General features: G+C 41.7%; 1 protein-coding gene across 8 annotated transcripts; it reads right to left on the bottom strand.

Annotated features, from left to right (window-relative positions):
- Positions 1 to 33: 33 nt before the first annotated feature.
- Positions 34 to 19,346, bottom strand: akna (AT-hook transcription factor). 8 transcript variants are annotated; one of them, XM_068574388.1, is made up of 27 exons: positions 19,255 to 19,346; positions 18,542 to 18,646; positions 14,308 to 14,939; positions 13,042 to 13,759; positions 12,621 to 12,924; positions 11,043 to 11,117; positions 9,907 to 9,969; positions 8,799 to 8,955; positions 8,449 to 8,549; positions 7,842 to 7,901; positions 7,646 to 7,764; positions 7,359 to 7,530; positions 6,789 to 6,958; positions 6,406 to 6,570; positions 6,129 to 6,182; positions 5,939 to 6,062; positions 5,329 to 5,435; positions 4,877 to 5,139; positions 4,628 to 4,736; positions 3,973 to 4,122; positions 3,656 to 3,792; positions 3,336 to 3,461; positions 2,289 to 2,369; positions 2,017 to 2,106; positions 1,714 to 1,837; positions 875 to 1,204; positions 34 to 85 (listed from the first exon to the last, which is right to left on the bottom strand). In XM_068574388.1, exons 3-27 carry the CDS (start codon positions 14,690 to 14,692, stop codon positions 37 to 39), a joined length of 4,233 nt encoding a protein of 1,410 aa, XP_068430489.1. In that variant the 5' UTR covers positions 14,693 to 14,939; positions 18,542 to 18,646; positions 19,255 to 19,346; the 3' UTR covers positions 34 to 36. The 8 variants fall into 8 exon arrangements, with proteins under 8 accessions (XP_068430489.1, XP_068430491.1, XP_068430484.1 ...); XM_068574390.1 differs by having other exon boundaries at positions 5,939 to 6,182; positions 13,042 to 13,144; positions 13,238 to 13,759; XM_068574383.1 differs by having other exon boundaries at positions 5,939 to 6,182.
- Positions 19,347 to 20,230: the final 884 nt, after the last annotated feature.

Here is a 20,230-nt window from a genome sequence, read left to right as displayed (position 1 = left end):
CTACTGAATGGTTAAGGACAATTAAAGAAAGTGTTTTTATTTTTTACCTTTTATTTGGCTCTCTATGGTCAACTGAAAAGATTCCCTGCAAAATATTTAAAAAAGAGCAACAGTTTAAAAAGAAATGATAGTATGAAGAAATTTACAAAAAACAGAATATACATTTCAAACATTCACAGTTTTATGGCCTATTTCTACCAAACACAAGTCATGAATTATCTGGAAAAAGTTCAATATTCCTCTGCATATGTTGGCATTTCCACCTACATATAAAAGATGGCTCCACATCAGCACTGCATGCTTTAAAGTCTTTGCAGATGTGTGAATGATCAACAAAGCTGCTCACTTACAGTACACTTGTCTGGCTCATAGTTACAATTACAAGCACGTAAGAAAATATTGTACACAAATGTCAGGCTAAAAATTCACAGTTTCAAATGTATAGCTCTAGCCATTTACAAAACAGATCCATGATGGTTTCCTGTAAGACCATCCAGAACTAACTTCATCACGGCCATTTGCAAACTGCTGTAACTTTTCACGTCCAATTACGAAGAAACGACTGATTTTCCTTAGTCGGATATATATATAAAAAAAAAAAACATGTTGACAGAACTGATCGACACTACTATGTAGTTTAGAAAGTATCTCTTTTAAATGTATGCCAGCAAAACTTTTGAAATCATTAATATGACTGCTTAAGAAAACTAACTTGTGTATGGCGACGACGTCGTTGGTCAGGACAGAATTATCATCAGTAACCACCGTATCACGAGCTAGCCAGTAGGGCTAACACACTGGCACTAACATGCATCTGTGGCCAAACCGGCTACGTAAACAAGTCACAGAGACGCTGTGGTGATATTTGATTTACCTGCGCCCAGTCCCTTTAGCTCCTGTTGACGTGGACAGCCTCAGGTTACTCAGTCTAAGCTGTCTGTGAGGTGAGTGAGCAGACTGGTAGCTGCAGGACTGAGTCAGGAGCTCCTGGTATTGCACTCCATTAGCCAGAGTGCGCTCCATGTGTCCAGAGGTACGTTTCATGTTCTGAGCTGCTTTGTTGGCTCTGTTCAGAGAGGTGTGCATGGAGTGCTGTTTGTCAGAGGACTGGAAGTGTCTTGTCCTCGCCCTCATCTTCCAGCGCCCTCTGCCCTCTGAAGGAGTGTTGTGGCTGGGAGACACGTAGAGGTCGGAGGAACACATCCTGAACATGGTAAGATTGATGACAGATCAGTTTAAAATTAGGATGAGAAATACAACAAACACACTCAGTTTTCTCTCATAGGACATGACAAAATGTGTATGATAAAATATGTCAAACTGTCAATTACAGTCCATAATTATTTTAAACATGAATGAGGAACGAAAAACCGAGTCCAGCTCTCACCTTTGAGCAAAGTAATGTACTATGCTATTGTACGTCATACACCAACTGTGGAAAATTCCCTCATACAACCCCGCTTCAAAAAATCGTAACCATCCATCTAAGTTTGTCAACGTCAAGTGACTTTCTGCAAAAGCGTCAGATGATGAAGTGTCCATTAGGGTGATTTTAGCCACTGGCCTCTGAAACAGCTTATTGTCCATTTTTCGTTTTGTGCCCTCATTTTCTTTTCACAATAATCATCTGTCTGGTGCTGTGTGTGTATGTGTGTGTGTGTGTGTGTGTGTGTGTGTGTGTGTGTGTGTGTGGCTAGAGGGCAGGTTGCTTACACAAGTGGTGGTGGGCACACTGGCATGCACTGCAACAGTGCAGGAGGAGCTGCACCTGCAAAGTATCTGCTGCTCGCAGCTCGAGCCGGGGGACACAGGTGGCAGCTTATGCGTGTGGGTGAGTCTGTGAATCACAGGTCAGGTCAGCAGCTCCCTTTAAACTTTACATAATTAAACAGATTGAATTTACTGCAGACTGAACTGATGTGACTGGAGAGAACTGTGTGCTGCCGTTTACACCTCTCTATCAGCACTCAAACAGTGTGTCGGAGCTATTACAGCTTTGTTCACATGGTTTCTGACCTGGCTCAGTGCTTCTGGAGGGTTCTGGGCGTCCACAGAGAAGATAGCAATGACAGCAGAAGGAGTGGGCCGGATCTCCATCGCCACCAACTGACAAGGAGAAAAAAGAAAAACAAACAAGCACAATAGATGAGGACAAACTGCAATGCCGGTGTCAAGTGATTTCACACTCTTTGATTTGACTGGACTTTCTTTGCTTTCTTTTCAGGCAAACGCATAGAAGCAAAGGCAGAACTAAAATGTCCTGCACGGGATGAAAAGAGGCTCCTTACTTTCAGATTGCTCTTGGTGACGTGACGAACGCCTTCTGGCATCAGGTTCAACTGCTGTTTCAGACACACCAAGATGCCGCCCTGCAACACACACACATAAACACTCAGCAGCGTGGTAGACACAACCTGCTCTGGTAGATGTGCATCTATAATACATCGGAATAATTTCCACACTAGTCACATTCTTTGTGTCTAAGGAAATATTAGGGTCTCACACAATTTGGGATGGTATTTGGAAGCTGGTGAAGGCAGGACAGATTTTAGTAAGCAATAAGGCTTGTATGAGCAATGACAAAAGCTCTATACATAGAGCATGTTGTATGCTTAGAATATTCTACCAGGGCTGCACCATATAAACATGTGGCCTTGCAAGCAATTACAAAAGAGAAACCACTGCATCACAATGAAATACAACAAATGCTTCTACGTTTTGTCAGACAACTGCTTGCTATTACCGCAATCTTGATGAGTAATAGGAAGCAGTTATACTTTCACAAGCATGGCTGTTCTGAACTGCGTCCACAGGGCATGCTCCTCACATCCTGTAACAACGACACTGTGAACCTGTCTGAGCAAGGCAAGGCATCCATCCATCCATTATCTTAACCGCTTATCCTCATTAGGGTCGCGGTGCGCTGGAGCCGATCCCAGCTGTCAAGGGGCGAAGGCAGGGTACACCCTGGACAAGTCGCCAGTCCATCACAGGGCAGACATACAGACAACCATTCACACTCACATTCACACCTACGGGCAATTTCGAGTCCAATTAACCTATGCAGCATGTCTTTGGACTGTGGGAGGAAGCCAGAGAACCCGGAGAGAACCCATGCTGCCACGGAGAGAACATGCAAACTCCACACAGAAGGACCTGCCAGACCAGTATCCGAACCCCGCCCAGCCCGGGATCCGAACCACAGACCCTCTTGCTGTGAGGCGTCAGTGTTAGCCACTACACCACCGTGCAGCCCGCAAGGCAAGGCAATGCACTTTCATTTTTTTTAAATTTTGCCGTGAATATGTCTGCAGTAGAGGGATGCATGTCCTTACTGGGGTGTGTTCTGCTGCGGACAGTATTTGTGTGTGAACAGCAGCCGTCTGGTGCTGCATTGGATGTTTGAGTACACCTGGACACCAGAGGCTGAGGATTGGGTGGAGAGGACTCTGAACCTGTCGCTGAATACAAAAACATTACATGCATTAAATCATAATATGCTATTTGTTGTCTTAGAACTAAAGTGCTTGCTTATGTGTCTATATATAGTCCATGCACAAGTCAGTAGTTGAATACAAGTGGATACATGTTTTCTTTGCAAGTTAATCATTACACACTGAGTTTAAGGATTAAGTGTAAATTTAGATGAACTTACAGATGTCCAGTTGTGGTTTTTGTCTGTGTGCAGAAGGTGTTCTCTTCCTTGTTGTTCGTCTCAGTGTATACTCTTCATCCTCATCAACCGTCTGCCTGTCTCTTCTTTCCTTGACATCACACCATCGCCCCCCAGACCTAAGCAATAAGAGAAGACTAAATTAAGAACAAGCAGAAACATTTTAAGTACAGAGTATGTGTTCCATTTATGTGAATATATAAAGGTTTCCTTGTGATAGCTTTAAGCTTTGTCCTGTTGCTCACGTCTGCAGACTAACAGCAGGTGGCCAGAGTGGTCACCCATCATATAAAACAAACCTGATGTGAGGTGTAGAGTCAGCTTGAGTGTAGTTCTCCTCAGCTGAAGGAACTGCTCTCGCAGAGCTCAGAGGCATCTTTTTTCTCACACATCTTTCGAGTCTCTCCCTCAGTCTGGTCACCTCGGCCTGCAGCTCCTGGAATTCACCACTAAAACATACCAACGGTGTGCAACAATCACATGAGAAAATCTAGCTGCAGGTCATGTTTACATTTAGTAAACATGATTTGTTTTTTCACTACCAGGTGCATCCAAGGTCAAACAATAGTAAAGTCCAGTCGATGAAACACAGAAGTGCAGCATTGTGACAATAATACAAATTGCCACGTGTCAGTGTAAATGTACACACCACGCTTTGAAAAGAGCCATGCGATACCACGCCATGCAGGAATCAATACAGAGTATACCTGGTAATATGTAACCACATTCAATAGCAGCCGATTCTGTAATCAAATGCAGATGATGGAAATATATGATGATAGAAAAATGATATTTAATGATGTTGCTGGGTAAATTTACAGGAGTTAAATTAATTTCAGGAAATAACTCACAATATTATTATTTGTCATCAGTAATTATTTCTCTGCAGGGACACATGAACCTGGCCTTGTTTCCACAGCTATCGCCATAGCAGCTGCTGCTACACACACTTACTTGTGATTCGCCGCCTGACTGGACCTCAGTGGTCTGAGAGAATTACCACGGTGATGCCTTGTAGCTTCTGTGTACTGGTCACTCTGTCTGTCTTCAGACACACTGTGGGCTGCAGAGAAAGGAGGACAGCAGGTTAAATACACAATGAAAGAAAACACTATTACACAAGAATAACAAAGTAAGAGAACAACAGAACCACATTAAAATGAGCAACAATCTCAGTTAAAGGACAGAACCTAGAGGACTCACAGCATTTACTTTCCAACCCAGACTCACTGGTCCCAGCATTGGCCATGGTTTGTCCTGTCTGACGGACGCAGCGCTGTGGAGAGCAGGAGAAAGTCCGTCTCCTCTGCCCTTGTCGGGTTCTCCTCCGCTGGTCACGGCTGAGCCGAGAGTCACTTCTGGGCTCAATAGCCACATGACTGTGTGACGGGGACGAAGCAGGAGAGGGGACTGAGACTGGGCCTATCTGAGGATTACCCAGGTTCCCTTCCTGAGGCACTGAAACACTGTCGCATAGAAGAATATCCAAACACAGGAGACTATAAAATCAATAAACAAGACAAATGGGAGAATCAGGGGCTCCAGAGTTGTATGGCGTGTTTGTTTTTAACACGGGCGCGGGATGGTATGGGAGGTCAAATTTATTGAGCAGTAAATTTGCGTGGAGACACAGAGGTAGTGATAGGCTTCCTCACCTCACTGAGGCCCTCCGGTGGAGAGGACTGGAAGCGGCTGCTGGAGTCAGCCGGCTGCTCTCTGAGCAGACAAACCCACTGTCCGTCTCAGGGGAGATGATCCCATCCTGCTCAACACAACACAGAACAAAGATTGTGCGCCATGAAACACTACACATTCTAGATGTAGCTGCATTGTGTTTGAAAGCAAAAATATGTTTTTATTTATCCCCCACGATGATTTATTTGGATTAATATTGCTAGAAAGCTTTGTAATTGAAGGACATATGTTTCACATATATTTGCCTCTAAGGAAACAGTGTTTTGGGGTTTCAATGTTGATTTTTAACACAGCAGCAACAGTATTAATTGCATTTTCCTCACACTAAATATAGTAATGAGCTCAAAAACAATGCAGTATGTTCATACAGTCCATAAGGAGATGCATCAATACCTTGGCTAAAAAAGAAAATGAGAGAAAATGCAGTTGAAGTGAAATCCTCTGAGGCTTTGATACTCCACATCATCCAATGTTAAGCACTGCCTCACTTCAACCAGGCCACATTTGTGAAGAAAAAAAATCAATGTTAAATCAAGGACCGACCCTGGCAGTTTGCAATATGAAACTGACCTGAGAAAGCCCTCCGCTGCTCCCAGTTTGAAGTTTGGAGTTCCTCTTCTCCAAAGCTGTACTCTCTCCCAGACTGCTCAGACTGCTGCTGTGGGACTTCCCCACCTCTAACCGCCTTCTGCTCCTGAAAGGATGAAGAGGATGGAGTGTGGTGGACTGGCTGGAGGCTGTGTGTGAAGGAGAAATAGACCTGCTGGCTTGCTGTTTGACAGAAGGCGAGTCCAAATGGTCCGATTTGTCTTTCCTGTCAACAGAGAAGTGCAGCAAATCAGTCCAGTCAATTTCTTTTATCCAAAAGTGGCACAATTGCAGGTAATATTTTAATAATACCTGCAATTATTATTATTTTCATTAAAAATTTAAAAAAAAATGACATTTAGACATGAAAGTACTCCCAGACTCCCAGAACTTTTCTGTGCTGCTGCTGAAACAACAGCTCAACTCGTCTCCTTTCTCTAAAGACTAACCTCTCTGAAAGACTTTTCTGGACTTTTAGGTCTTCAGTTCCGTGACTCTGTCCTTCTCTCTCCCCGTCCGCAGGCTGCATGTTGCTTCTTAAGACAGCAGAAAGGGAAGCTCCTTCCCTCCGGCTATTGTCTCGGACTTTGGGAAGCTCCTTGAAGCTTTGGTAGCTAAACAGAGAAAGGAAAACTTTCAGGGTGCAATGATGAGAGTCGAGTTTGCAGGCTGCGTTCCTTACTTTCCTTATTCCTTCTGACAGTGAGATAATAATGTGGATATCCCCTAACATTTATAAAAAGTCTTCCACAGCAAAAAAAAGGTACAGATAGTCATTATTCATATTACTTTATCAAGGTGAACAACAAAGGACATAAACATTCCCACTCACTGATCCATTTGTGTGGTAAAGTCTTGTTCAACATGTCTTTGTTTGACATTCAGAGGTTTGAGGTAGAGAGAATTAAGAGTTTCCTCTTCTTCAGCACTCTCTTCACTGGCGGAGCTCACCTCCATCGCTGCTGCCTCACCTGGATCAACCAGTAAAGGCACAGGAGGGCTCTGGAAAGAGATGAAGTTGGATCATTATGTATACACATAAATACACAAATATGAATACAATCTGCTATAACACCTGTCATAGCAGGAGTGTGTTCTCCATTAACTAACAAAAGTCAAAATTTGTAAAATATCTGACAGCTATATTTCGTTTTAATAGGAAATAAAACAGTTAATAAAATAGTGTATTTTTTCTACAGGACTTCCTTTGGGTGTGTACAACATTTACAAATACAGAGGATCTCATATATTTTTGATCAGAGTGACCGTAGTCTTTATGCACTGTCACAAAGACATGCTGACAACCTGAAGGGTTTCACACTGAACGCACAAATTCCAACGGTAAAGAGATAATTTGTTCAGGACAGAGTAAATTAACATAGGCAGGGCTGTTAGACAGTACCTGTGGGTGAGTCGGCGTTTCTCCTCCCTCCCAGGGAACAGATGAAGGCATGCGGTGAGGAGGTGGAGAGGGAGGAGCCACACAGGTAGGCTGCTCTATTTGCATCTGTTGCACCTGCTCCTTCAGCTCTTCCATACACAGCCCACATTGAAAGATCAGCCCCTCTAGTTCCCTAAAATACACACATATACACACACACAATAAAAAAAAATTTAAAAAACAACATAGTGCACTTGTAAAGAATAAAAAAAATTGAATATATAACATATTTATGTCAGCACGCTTACCGTTCAGAGTCAAAGTGGCTGATTTGTGCCCCGCGCTGAAGCAGGACTTTGTGTTCATCCTTCGCTAACAGGAAGCCTCTTTCTAAAGAGTCGAGGCCTCCAGAAAGCTGTGAGATACCCTGAGAAAGAGTTTGGATTTGAGGTGGATATGAGAAGTCATTCGTCTGAACAATGTAAACTGAGTTGTTGTTCTTACCTGCATCTGGTCAAAAGGCCTGAGTTTTTTACTTTTCAGGAGATCCTCAAAAGTCTGCAGCTAAAGGGAGAACATTAAACACCTTTATCTATTTATCACATCATCTCGTAAATCTGTAAGGATTTCCATTTCTGATGATTAGGGCTGTGCATCTTTTGTCTCACAATTTGATTTAGATTCTTGGTGTCACAATTCATTTCAAAACAATTCCCGATTCAAATAGTTTCTCTATTTGGTATAGAAAAGTGCTGATTTCAGGATCCTGACCACCGTGCGTTGATAAGGCAAGTTATGTCATGAAAGCAGCAAAAAGTGAGTATGATTATGGACTTTTAATATGTGGAAAAAGTTATCTAAACCAAATACAATAATAAAAACACACAAAAACAAACCAAAAAGGGACCATTACTTTAAATTTAAGTTATGTATCAACATATATAATGATGTATAATTCAAAATTGTTTTACACAAAATAACACTAAACTGGTATTTGTTGTGCTTTTACAGCAAATCACAAAATAATGCTTGACTATACTATGACTGATTATGATCCATCGCTACTAACTGTTGACAGATATAATAGCTGGTAATAATAGCTGATAATAACCTGCTGGTAGAACTTGTCGGCCTGGCTGTAGATAATCTTGGCCAGCTGCTGACCCACATGAGGGTCTGGGCTTCTTGTGGAACGATGGGCAGATGAACTTCCTGTTCATTTAACAGACAGGTGCAGAGAAAAGAGTTATATGATGCAAGTTGTACAGAATAATGCAACTTCAGCAGCAGCTTGATACATAGATCAGAGCCAGATGACTTGTTGGCATGTTCACCTTGACAGAAATGTCAGTGACAATGTGCCATTGTACAGCAATAAATCAGTAGGAGTAGGGTGACTCATGTATATGACATATATGAAGTGATGAACAAAGTAGGAAATGTCGAAAAGGATGAATTTACTTTGCTGATTGCTGTGGCCGTTTGGGGGATGAGATGCTGAGCTAAACTCTGCTCTCTGAGCCTGAGGAAAATCCAGCATCATGACCTGTGAAGAGTCCCGGTTCAGTCCCGCCTGCACGAAGTGGCCGGGCTTTGGAGGGTCAGAGTACAAATTCACCTGGTGGAGGTATGGAGGTATCAGAAATTACTCTCTTAAGCCACAACATCGAACAGGTAATTTCAGGGCAGAAAATATGTTTAAACTGAACTGTGTGATACAGGTTTAACACATACACTGGGATGGTCATCCTAACCCTACCCTCGCCTCTAAGCAATACATCACTATGACCTTAAACTGACCTCAACAGTCCCTTTAAACAAAAACAAAAAAAATCAGACAGATACAAAAGCATGTGATCTGCCCTTTAAACAGCGAGCCACTTCGGTTGCATTTCTTGTTTCCTCTAACATTATATTCAGCTTATATCACAAATATTTTACAGTTATGCTACATTCACAACAAGAGCATATTTTTGCAACGCTTTTAATGTGAATGCAGCATTAAGAGTAGCGACTGAGAATAATTAGTTAGAAAGATGGAACGATATAAACTAAGATCATTAATCGGACTAGAGTACATCATGCCTGAGTGTTTATGTATTTAATTCAAAAGCAAATTTAGTGTGTATAAAACATCATTACTTGAGCTTGTAATTAGAAGATTGTGACAGTCCTTGATTGAGGTCTAAGAAGAAGCATTTCCAGTTGTTGGAACTAATCACCCAGGGTTCACACAACAGTAAAGAAAAACCTCTCCAATTAAAACTAATAATTAATAATAATAGGACAAGAAATTTCCATGTAAAGTCGCTCCTCCCACTTGGTCTGTGTGATGTTAGCTTGCAGAGGGAGGGGGAGACAGATGGTGGTTCAGTGTTGGAGTGAAGGAGATGGAGGGGAGGCGGAGAGCCCAGTAAGCTGATTTTAATTAGTCCCGATTGTGGAGTGCTGCTGCGCCAACAGAAATTATTTAAAAATAACTACTTCACTACACTCATCATGTCTCTCCTGCTCTTTCATTTCTTTCCTATCCCACTTATTAATTCTCTAATCATTTGTTCTGACATACTGCTCTGCATGTGATGTCCTGACAATGCCTGGGCCTGGGTGGTTGGCTCTTTATAGCTCTCTCCTGTAGAAATAAAGTTGAGGAATAAAGACACACAACGAACTAATGAACAGTTAAATACACATTTGAAATGTGAAAAAAATGTTTATGTTTATAAACCTCCCTTTTAAACATTTAATTTTTCATTTAGTTGCTTTCTTTTTAAATGTTGGCTTCTGCTGTGCAGCTTGATTTTTTATATAAGATTATCATTTTTAATATCTACATGCAAAAAACCCTTTAATAAGGCATTCAAATATCTGCCTTTTTATTCCTGTACTTGGTGAAGGCAAGATCAGGCAACACAAACATCAGAACAAAAATGACAAACACGGAATTAAATTATCTATAAGAAATAAAAAATAAAATAATAATTCAATGGAGGAAACACACAATACTAGTCTTTGTCCAACCAGGGAGTGTGACAGAATGCTGAAATAGTCCCGACCACAAGCAGAAAAAGAACACACAAAAGGGAGTACTGTCATTGGAGAAGAGAGTTTGGTCACAAGCAGACCTTCATATCGATGACTGTTTTCTTTGGCCATCATCATGTGGACAGTGGCCGTGGTATATTTTAGAGAGGAACCTTTTTGTTCCTTGATAGTATCCTGTATGCTTGAACCTACATATTGTATTCTGGTCTTGATTATCCTTCTGTGTGTTTGTTTTGTTCTGCACAGACTACAGAAGAGTCTCCATCTGTCCACACTGTATCTTTTATTTTGTGCAGCCTGTATTTGCACATAGAAGAGTAGCAATGCATTATGCCTCTTACAGAATATCTGAACAAAATGGATGGAAAGCTGAAACAGACATAATCATGCTTTCTCTGCGGCTCCTTCCTTTAATGTAGAGAATCGTGTTTTTTAGTAATACGTTCATACCTGCCATTCATGTTTAGATTTAATAATGTAATCTAATTTGAGAAAAAGAATCATTCCATCAGTAAGTTCCCTTCTGGAAGTGCTATAGTGATTTCAAATTTACACCAAAAATGCACTTTACGGCACCAATGTAATGTAATGCTTTTCAAAATCCTTTACTACCGCAAACCATTAAATAGTGATAAATTATAGCCTCATAATATTAACTACCTTGGCTTGGAGGCGCAGACGATCAATGGTGTTCTCCGCCTCGGCGTGCTTTGTCAGCAGTTTGTTGTAGTCTTCCTGCAGCGAGAGGAGAAAGAGAGGAAATGAGTGAGTAAGAGGAAGGGAAGAGAAGAGAAAAGAGAGTGCAAAAGAAGCATGTGAGGATAGAAACAAGCGACGGGTGAAATATTTAATAAAGAAGAGAGAAAGGTTGGAGGCAAGGAATGAGAGAAGGGAGCAGGATAATTCATTATTGCTATGTTAGAGTATAACTGGGGAAAAAGTCATTAGTGTTTTCCCAAGGTCAATGATCTGCAGACGTTATTCCATTTCCAAATTTTAATCAATATCTTAGAAGTATAAAGATAAGTCACAAGCCAAAACTCTGTAATTGCCTTGGTGCTGTAGACAGATTGCGAAACAAAGCATTAAGAATGTAATACAGTGGTCCCTCGTTTATCGTGGGGGATACATTCCAAAAACAACCTGCGATAGACGAAATCCGCGAAGTAGTGAGCTTTATTTTTTACCATTATTATACATGTTTTAAGGCCGTAAAACCCCTAACCACACACTTTTATACACTTTTCTCAGACAGGCATTAACATTTTCTCACATTTCTCTCTCATTTAAACACTCAAAGTTTCGCGGATTTAAAAAATAAGCCCGAACATGTTTAACAAATTTCATTTTAACGATCAATCTACGAGGTCCTCTGACCGCGCCTCTTTGTCCGGCCGCTCCGCTGACTTTTTATCCGGACATATTCTGTACTGTACAGGAGACACTGCGCGGAGGAGACTGATTGACAAGGTGTACAGTCCAGTCCAGTACAGCTTAATGAGGGCGCAGAACACAATGCGCGTTCATACTGTACGCTGGGGAAAAAAAAGCAACAAAAAAAAAATCCGTGAAACAGCGAGTCCGCGAAAGGTGAACCGCGATATAGCGAGGGACGACTGTACTGAAATACACAAGCGCAGGGGTTAGATTGATAATTTAAAGGTTATATTGATATTCAGGTGAAGAACAATCACGAAGCCATCCCAGACTTCAACAGAAGGGATATTAGTATTTCTAATTGATGTTTCCTCTTAAAATGTCTCTGAAAACCGGCATCAGAATGAAAAAGGTTTCATCTTCATTAATCTTTTTGGTACCATGTAGTCTAGTAACTTAAATATATTCAGTATATATTTCCCAAATGTATGCTTTCCCTGCTCAGTACACAACATCTAGTTGTTTTGACATCAGCGCTGCTACAGAATAAGAGAGGATATAAAGAGGGTGCCTCGAGGAATGAGCAAAGATGGTGGTGAAGTGTTTACAATTTACTTTAGATTTCCCTGCGGCCATTCATTTAAAGAAATAATGTTGCCCCGGGGTCCTGTGCTATCACAACAACTTGAATCCACACTAGTGTTCTTTAGGTTGATTTTATAAACATTTGGTTCATATCAACAACTCAGTTGTTCTCACTTACAGTGAAGTGTTTCTTTGTTTCTGTTGTCAGAAACCTGACAACCATAAAACAAGTGATTTGATGGTGATGTCCTGGGATGTCCCAGTCTCTACCAGTACCTGTAGTTGGTCAAGCAGTGTGGTGGCCTGCTGGTGGGATCTGAACTCCTCAGGCACAGAGGAGTTGGGGGCACTGGTTGGTGGTTTGTGAGAGTCTGATGAGGCGGGAGATCCAGCTGTGTTCTTCTGTAGGACCTCTTTCCCAATGTCAGCAGGGGATTTAAACACATAGAGGGGCACAGGTGAAACAGACATCATCTTGGGTGGGTGCTTGCTCTTGGGGGGGATGTAACCATCTTTCGGGAAATGGACCCTGGGTTCCACCTTGGAGAAGTCTGGTGTGCGGTAACTCAGAGGCCCTTTTCTGGAAATACAATTAAATAGTTACTGATTTATATGAAAAAAACTACAATCATGAAGGATACAAAAGCTCCAACATAAGACGTGATACATTTTTTATCGCAACGGGAATGTGACTCACCTGGATTCATCCATTTCCGCAGCATTATTCCTGGCTCTTGGCGTCCTCTGGTCATTGTCAGGACTTGCGGTCAGGTGTTTCAATTTTGAAGAGTCTACTTTGGCTGTGTTGAGGAAACGATTGTTTGAACACAAAGCTTCAGAAGAGTGCTGCCTCATCTTCCGTGGTGAGGGAGTGGGCTGCTTGTGAGGCTTACCTGACTTATCTGATGCTTCTAAAGGTGCATTATTTACTTCGCTGTAATGATTTGACACGCCTTCTTTAGAAAACACAGGTGCAGGCGGAGGAGAAGCCCTGAGCTTTACGTCGTCACAATGAGAACTGGACTTGAGGTTCACATGGCTCTTGTGTGATTCTGAAGGACTTTCTGTGAAGCTCATCTCTGGAAGAGTTTCAGCCTCAATCCCAGGACCAGCAGTTATTCCCCCAGCCGTGAAGTGGAGAGGGTGATGGAAAATGGGGGCTGAGACAGACTGGGGTATTGGGCAGTGAGGATCAGAGACTGTAGCAGGTCTCATGGCTAACAAGGGAATGCTAAAAGATTGCAAAGAGCTGGTCTCCTCAATCTCTCCTTTGGAAATATAGCTCTCAGCCAAACCATTTGTGGTACGAGGGTGTTTAGTTTTCTTTATCTTCTGGTCTCTCCTGGTCCACGCTTTCCTTCCATTTTTCTTGCAATCCATCACCTGGGCTTCCGCACTATCCATCGAGTCCTCAACTGCCAAAAACATGGAGAGAAATGCGCAGACAGATTTCAAAACAGTAAATTGGCTCCTACAAAAAAGGAGTGTAGCTCGCCTGGCTTCTACTAATTCCAGAGTGTTGCCAAAGGTAAAAAAGTCCAAATTTATTGATGAAAGAGCAACATTATTTTCAAAATGCACATTTTTAATTGACGAAATGTTCTGCTTCAATTCATATTTGCCTTTCAAAAGCAAAATGTTTTGTTCACAAGAGCACCCACAACAAGCTATATTCCTAAAGTTTATTTAACCCAACTAATTTATTCTGATAAATTAATTTATTCAAATTGAGCATTTGGATTGGAGGAGTTTCATATTTTCTTTAGGTAAATGATCCAAAGAATTTATTTTAGAACTGATGGCTGCCTGGATCTGAAAAGTTGAAACAACAATATGGTTTGCAAGCCAGCTGTGGTAAAATAAATTTGTAGCTCATGAGTTTAAACACACGTAGTAGAGGAACTGAACATCAAAACTGGCAAAGAAATACTTTAGTCAAGGTAAAATAAATAAAAAGACTCACATGGCGATAGTATTTGTACATCCTCTCCGTGTGGTGCGTTACGGGAGCTGTGTTTACTCAGGTTGTAACACCGATCCTCGGGTGTATCACTCTCATGCCCACTAGGGTCTGCCTCCTCGGAGGTGACGGGTTCAGAGCACATGTTTGGATTATTTTCTGAATTTGAACCATAAGATGCAAACAACTCCAAATCCTCCAGTGTGTCTGATAGTCCAATGATGCCGTTCTCATTCATCTGGCTGACAAAGTCATCGTCTTTCTCTGACTGTTCTTCATCCTCACCCTCCCACACGTCCTCAGATATTACGGAGCTGGTGGGTGAGGTTCGAACTGGGGCAAGGGTCCATGAATGAGCCCCTACTGTGATGTTCTTTCTTGTCTCCATTCACCTTTGGGGCAACTTTGGCCCTCCTCTGGTCTGGGCCCTGAGCTCAGTCAGGCACAGGAATGCCTTGAACCTTTTCTTGTTGGTCTGGCTCTGCAATGAGGTCCTTTTTCAAAGCCATGTCTATACAAGGTTACCGATTGCAGGTCATGTCATTAAGCTGAAAGAAGTCCAGAGGCAGAGGTAAGGAAGACTGGTTGGTCACTCTTTAGTCTTGAGGGATGAGAGATCTCTTTGGGTGCAGTTCCTGAAAACACAAAATAGTATCAGCTCCACAGGCTCTATAATCATTTAGAAATACACTCTAGTAGTAGAGGTATCCAAAGGAAAGTAATTGAAGGAAAAATAAACATGTATAAGTATATGTTCATAATAAGATAGAGATAGAATAATTTAATACGACAGACAACCAGAATTATTAAGAAAACTGTGCGGTAATACAACAAAAAAATATGTTAATTAATTTATTGATTGATTTGTATTTATCTTTTTCAGAAAAAATTAACACACAAAAAACTACCACTGGCTCCCGCTTTAAAGTGAATAACTGAGTTTGTGACTGTTCAACAAAACAAGCAATTTCAAAGTCATCACCTTGAGACCCATAAATCACTCCATTAGCTTGGCTTCAAACTAATGGAGTGATGTATGGGTCAAGGAAGTCATCAGTCTTTATTCACGCACACGCACACACACACACACACACACACACACACACACACACACACACACACACACACACACACACACACAGACACAGACACAGACACAGACCGTCCATCAACAAACAGCTACCATCAGGTCGTGTGTATCCCACTGCATATTCTGCATCTCTCAGAAATATTGTGTGTATTATTGTTGCTCTGTGAAGTCCTATGACTACGGTTAAGGCAATCATTTCAAACAAAAAGTCAATGGCATGCCTTGCAATTAAAACACCAAATATCATCTTCTGCTACATGTAGCAGAGGTTGGATCAGACTAGTGGGTCACAATGTTACATCCAGTCCCCCAAGTGTATTCCTGGAGCTGCAACAGTGGCACTATGGCAACGACACAACATGAACACAAGCTGCGCTTTTCAGCGTCTGCAATGAATCTTTCACAACTCAACATAAAGGCCAGAGCTTCTGTAACAATTTATGTATATTTTAAGTCCCTCTAAAAAGCCTGATAACCAAATGTCATCAAAACTCAGCAAGTCCATCTTTATATAAACTCTGACATTATCATTTTGCAGTTTTCAATCGCAATATATTTCCTTAAAATGTACACTTTCTTTGATTGGTGGTTGATAAACCAGCTGTCCCAGTTATTTAACTGAGCAGACACGCATAAGAATCAGCATACACAATTTTAAGTAGTGGCCGAACGACCACATAAGAAAAGAGAGGCCTTAACAGGCGCCCCTTATTAGTGAAACTTGGTGCGAACATAATGCAAGCAAATTTGCATTTAAACACTTAGAGTGTTATTGAGCAAAAACACACACACACAGACCGACCGACACACACGCAGACACAGAGACACACAAACGTTGTCAGGAGAGGCTGTTTGTTTTGCTCAGAAATCCAGACACTCGTGTGCATCCATGGACTCGTTTTGATTGCGTTAGGTACAAAACACAAGCCTTTGTGTGCACGACTGACAGACTTGCACTTGCTTCATGCTCTCTCTACAACCCTTTCACACACACACACACACACACACACACGCGCACACACACACACACACACACAAATCAGCAGTGGCTCCATGCGGGCCAACATGGCAAACTCACCATGCATTTAAAATAGACCACAAGAAATGAGGGCGCACATCTCAGTGGATAAACAACTGAAGAAGTTTAGAAAAGCAATAACTACAGAATAGAAAGAGCACTCTGTATATTTATGACATTATTTAGGCATATACAATTCCTCCCCCGACTACACAGGAACTTCCAGGGACTCCAGACGAGTATCTCTCTATACTACAGTTGGTAAATTTGTCACGCATTTTGACTTTTCACAGCAGGAAAAGTACAGTTGTTAACTTATAAATCACATGAATGATGACTTTGTTCTATTAAAGTGGCCCAACAGGCTATGACAGGATGATAGTGGGCCTGCATGAACTAGGACTCAGGAAACTAAAATGGAATCAAAACATCAATATTTGTATTATTGACTGTCACATGTCAAATGTCATTCGTTTAAAAAGACTGTTTTTTACTACTAATAATACAATGTTTCATTAAATTAAGGCAAGAAACATTCCCTCCATTCCTGCTTGTGGCCAGCGATGCCTGTTCTGCCAACTCTCACAAAGCCATTTCAGTTTTGGGTGGTACAGCGTTTCTGTCTCACACACAGAGACATTTCCAGTGTGTCTGGCCAACTGTAACTAGACGTGGAGCGAATGCAGAAGAGAAGCAGACAGTCGAGGAACTTCTAGTGAAATCAAAGCCATTTCTTGAAACATTGTATATTTGCCACAAGTGTTGGCTTTCTGATACCTGGTGAGAATAAAGCAAAGAAACGACTCACCTGTAGTTATGCTCACCCTCCCTGATCATTCCCGGGGGAACTAAGGATTTATCTCAGCCACCAGATGGGGGGGGATTACGCTGCTCTAAAGCCCTTACAGGGGGCTTCCCAGATTGTAAACAGACCATGATCATCAGTATGTATACATGCAGGACAGGAGGCTAGCTTGGCTCCTCACATACCGACAGGGCTGTAATCACCTGACTGTCAGGAGAACTCAGGTTGGACGAGTGGGAAGAGTGAAAGGGAGCCGGAAGGAAAAGCAATGACAGAAAGTCTGCCAGGGTCTACGGCCATTCCCAGTCCCACCAAAGCTGTGGTGAAGTCATTAAGCCCGGCCAGCGGGGAGACCCCACGAATGTCTACACTGTAGGCTCTACAGGATGACGACAGCTGAATTCTGAGCACAGTGAGCACTGGCATAGCTGGAGCTGCCCCACAAGATGGCAGAGGTAGAGCGAGCCCTCTGTGTGTGTCTGTGAGTGTGTGTCCTGTTTAAGACGGCCTAGTGACTAATATATGACAGCTAATCTTCTTAAGAAGCACAGGGAGAGCTGAAGGCACAGAAAACACAGAGCAGAGGGACTAGTGAGAAGAGGGGCGACAGTGAACTGGACTTTTTGTTTTTTTTTAATTGTGCTGAAATTATTAGTTGATTTATCAATCACTCGTCGGAATGAAAACTAAATCAATCAAAGTCAATAATGAATTGTTCATTTTCAGAATTTCTCAAGCAAAAATGGTTGTACAGATTACTACAAGAGGTGTTATTTCTTCCTAATTTTTCTAAATCGGCATCCAGAGAGACAGCTAAGAAAATATTTTACAGGTATCAAATTGGCAGCACTTCTTTTGTTGCAGAGCAACATCAGTGAATGCTAGAAACTCTTTTAAGATATGTACTGTAAATAAAATAGTAATATCACTGCAATAACCATAGGTTATAGCCAATATCTGGATGCTCTGCTGTAAGAAAGGGGATTCAACTCCCATCTTTCACAAAAAAACTGTTAAGTTTTGTCTGCAGACTGCAACTTTTCTCCAATTACGTTTTCTGGCGATAACACATCCATCAGAGGACACAAGAGGAGGAAAAGTCTCTGCAGCCAGCTGGAGTGGATTTTCCTGAGCTGCTGTCTAGTCTACAGAAAAATGTACCTGCACAGACCATGAGAGAGAAACACACACTCTCAGACCATGAGAGAGAAACACACACACTCTCACTCTCAGGCCATGCAGGGACACAGCCGTCTCCTTCTGAGGACAATACACACAGATCACACAATTTAGTTACTTTGATGAACAGTACAACAACACTTACCTCATGCTCTGTACAGGTTCGTGTGCTGCGTCGACTCAACGTACACCGGTGGTGCTTCACTGGAAGACGTCAACAGGGGGTTCGGTTACCTTGAAAACCGCAAAACTTAAAAAGAGAGAGAGAGAGAGATAAAGAGAAAGATACCCACCCCGCGTCACCATGGACACACACCGCCACAACAAACACCCACAGCTTACGGGTTTCCTCAAAACAGCCGCTAAACTCAGTCGTCCAACCGTTAAACACAGCAACGTATTGCTCTGAGCTGTACCGGAGTACCGGGGAGAAACACAACGGTATCTTAGCTAACTAACGGTCGTTTGTTGTCCGTGGTTACCGCCACTGAGTGTTACTCCCACCGCTAACTTTAAAAAAGAAAAGACACCACAACCTGCTTTAAGATGTCGTTTAGCTACGTAAAAGTGGTACATTGACTCTGCAGGAGTCACGCGAGTTAATTCCTCCCGAGAAAGACGTGTTTTCTAATATTTAGGAGGCTACTTATGAGTCGCGTGGAGCAGTTGTAGTTAGTTAATTACTCAAGGCAAGATGCTTGGGATTTATTGCCGAGTTTAGTATTTTAGATGTTTTCTATCTCCCGACAGACCGCCTACATGTATTCATTAAAACAACAGGCCTGACCCCTAACGTTAACCTTTTCTAAATCTGAGCATAATCATTTCATTTGTGGAGTTTGTTGAGGGTTGTATTACCTGACAGACGAAGTTCCGGACAAAACGCCTCCTTACGACGAAAATCCCAAAATGCTGAGTGGTAATTGGCTATGAGGCTGCTCATGGGCGGGACTTCGCGTTGATCTGGTGAAGCGCACCAGGGGATTGCAGTTTACACACAAGGCCACAAGAGGGCGACATTTCCTAATTTAAGGAAGATGAATTTGATTTTTTCCTGAACATCAAGTGGGTTCAATTGAATTCGTATCATCATGGATGTCCAACAGGTTTTCATATGCACACCGAACTAAAACAGAAATAAATAATACAAGAGATATAATAAAGAAAAGTCAAAAAATATTTAAGTATGTAGTTAAAGATGTGCAGGGAGATCATGCAAATATGTTTTATATAGGTCAAACGTCAGTTCAAATATTTTTTTCTTAAAATCTTTTTGCTTCTGGGTTTTATTAATTGTTAAAATTATCTTCGTCAATTTAGCTCACCCATACTTCCCGCTGACCTTATGAAAAACATATATAATTAGCCCTCTCCTGTTTAAACATGAGAATTTTGTGTGGAAGAATTTGACTGTACTGAACCTCCAAGGAGAGGCTTTAATAGCAGCAGATTAATACAACCTGGAAAGACATGTTTAATTGCACTGTAATTCCACTGTACACCCAGACATTAGAGTCATATTTATTTGCACATGACTCTTATGTCTGGGTGTACAGTATCCAAATACTTTCAGCCTTGTAGTGGTAACATAGTGGTTCACTTTCAAATGATACCACTAGAGATGTTACAATTACACCTTTACCCACAGAAGATCATTATCAGCATTTGAATGTCAAATCAAATCATGTGCAATGTTTTGTTTTTTTTACAAAGGCAGCAAAGACTGGAGCTGAACAGTAATTGTATATACACGTGCAAGAAAAAAAGAAAGGCTTATCAATCCTGGTTTGCTAAATCAACGAGTTGGAAAATGGCTCGAAACTGAATTGAGAAA

Source organism: Clinocottus analis, unplaced genomic scaffold (assembly GCF_023055335.1).
Source record: "Clinocottus analis isolate CAN_PGR_092001 unplaced genomic scaffold, fCliAna1.0.p SCAF_13, whole genome shotgun sequence".
NCBI lineage: Eukaryota > Metazoa > Chordata > Actinopteri > Perciformes > Cottidae > Clinocottus > Clinocottus analis.
Note: the sequence above shows the minus strand (reverse complement) of the source record. Positions and strands in the feature narration are given on the sequence as shown.

What these genes read in the sequence shown, in the direction of transcription:
- akna (XM_068574383.1), bottom strand. Translation starts at nt 14,692, where the DNA reads ATGGAGACAAGAAAGAACATCACAGTAGGGGCTCATTCATGGACCCTT. An exon ending in GCGGAAATGGATGAATCCAG is followed by an intron (nt 12,925 to 13,041) that starts GTGAGTCACATT and finishes TTGTATTTCCAG; the next exon opens with AAAAGGGCCTCTGAGTTACC. An exon ending in CCGACAAGTTCTACCAGCAG is followed by an intron (nt 7,902 to 8,448) that starts GTTATTATCAGC and finishes TTCTCCCTTTAG; the next exon opens with CTGCAGACTTTTGAGGATCT.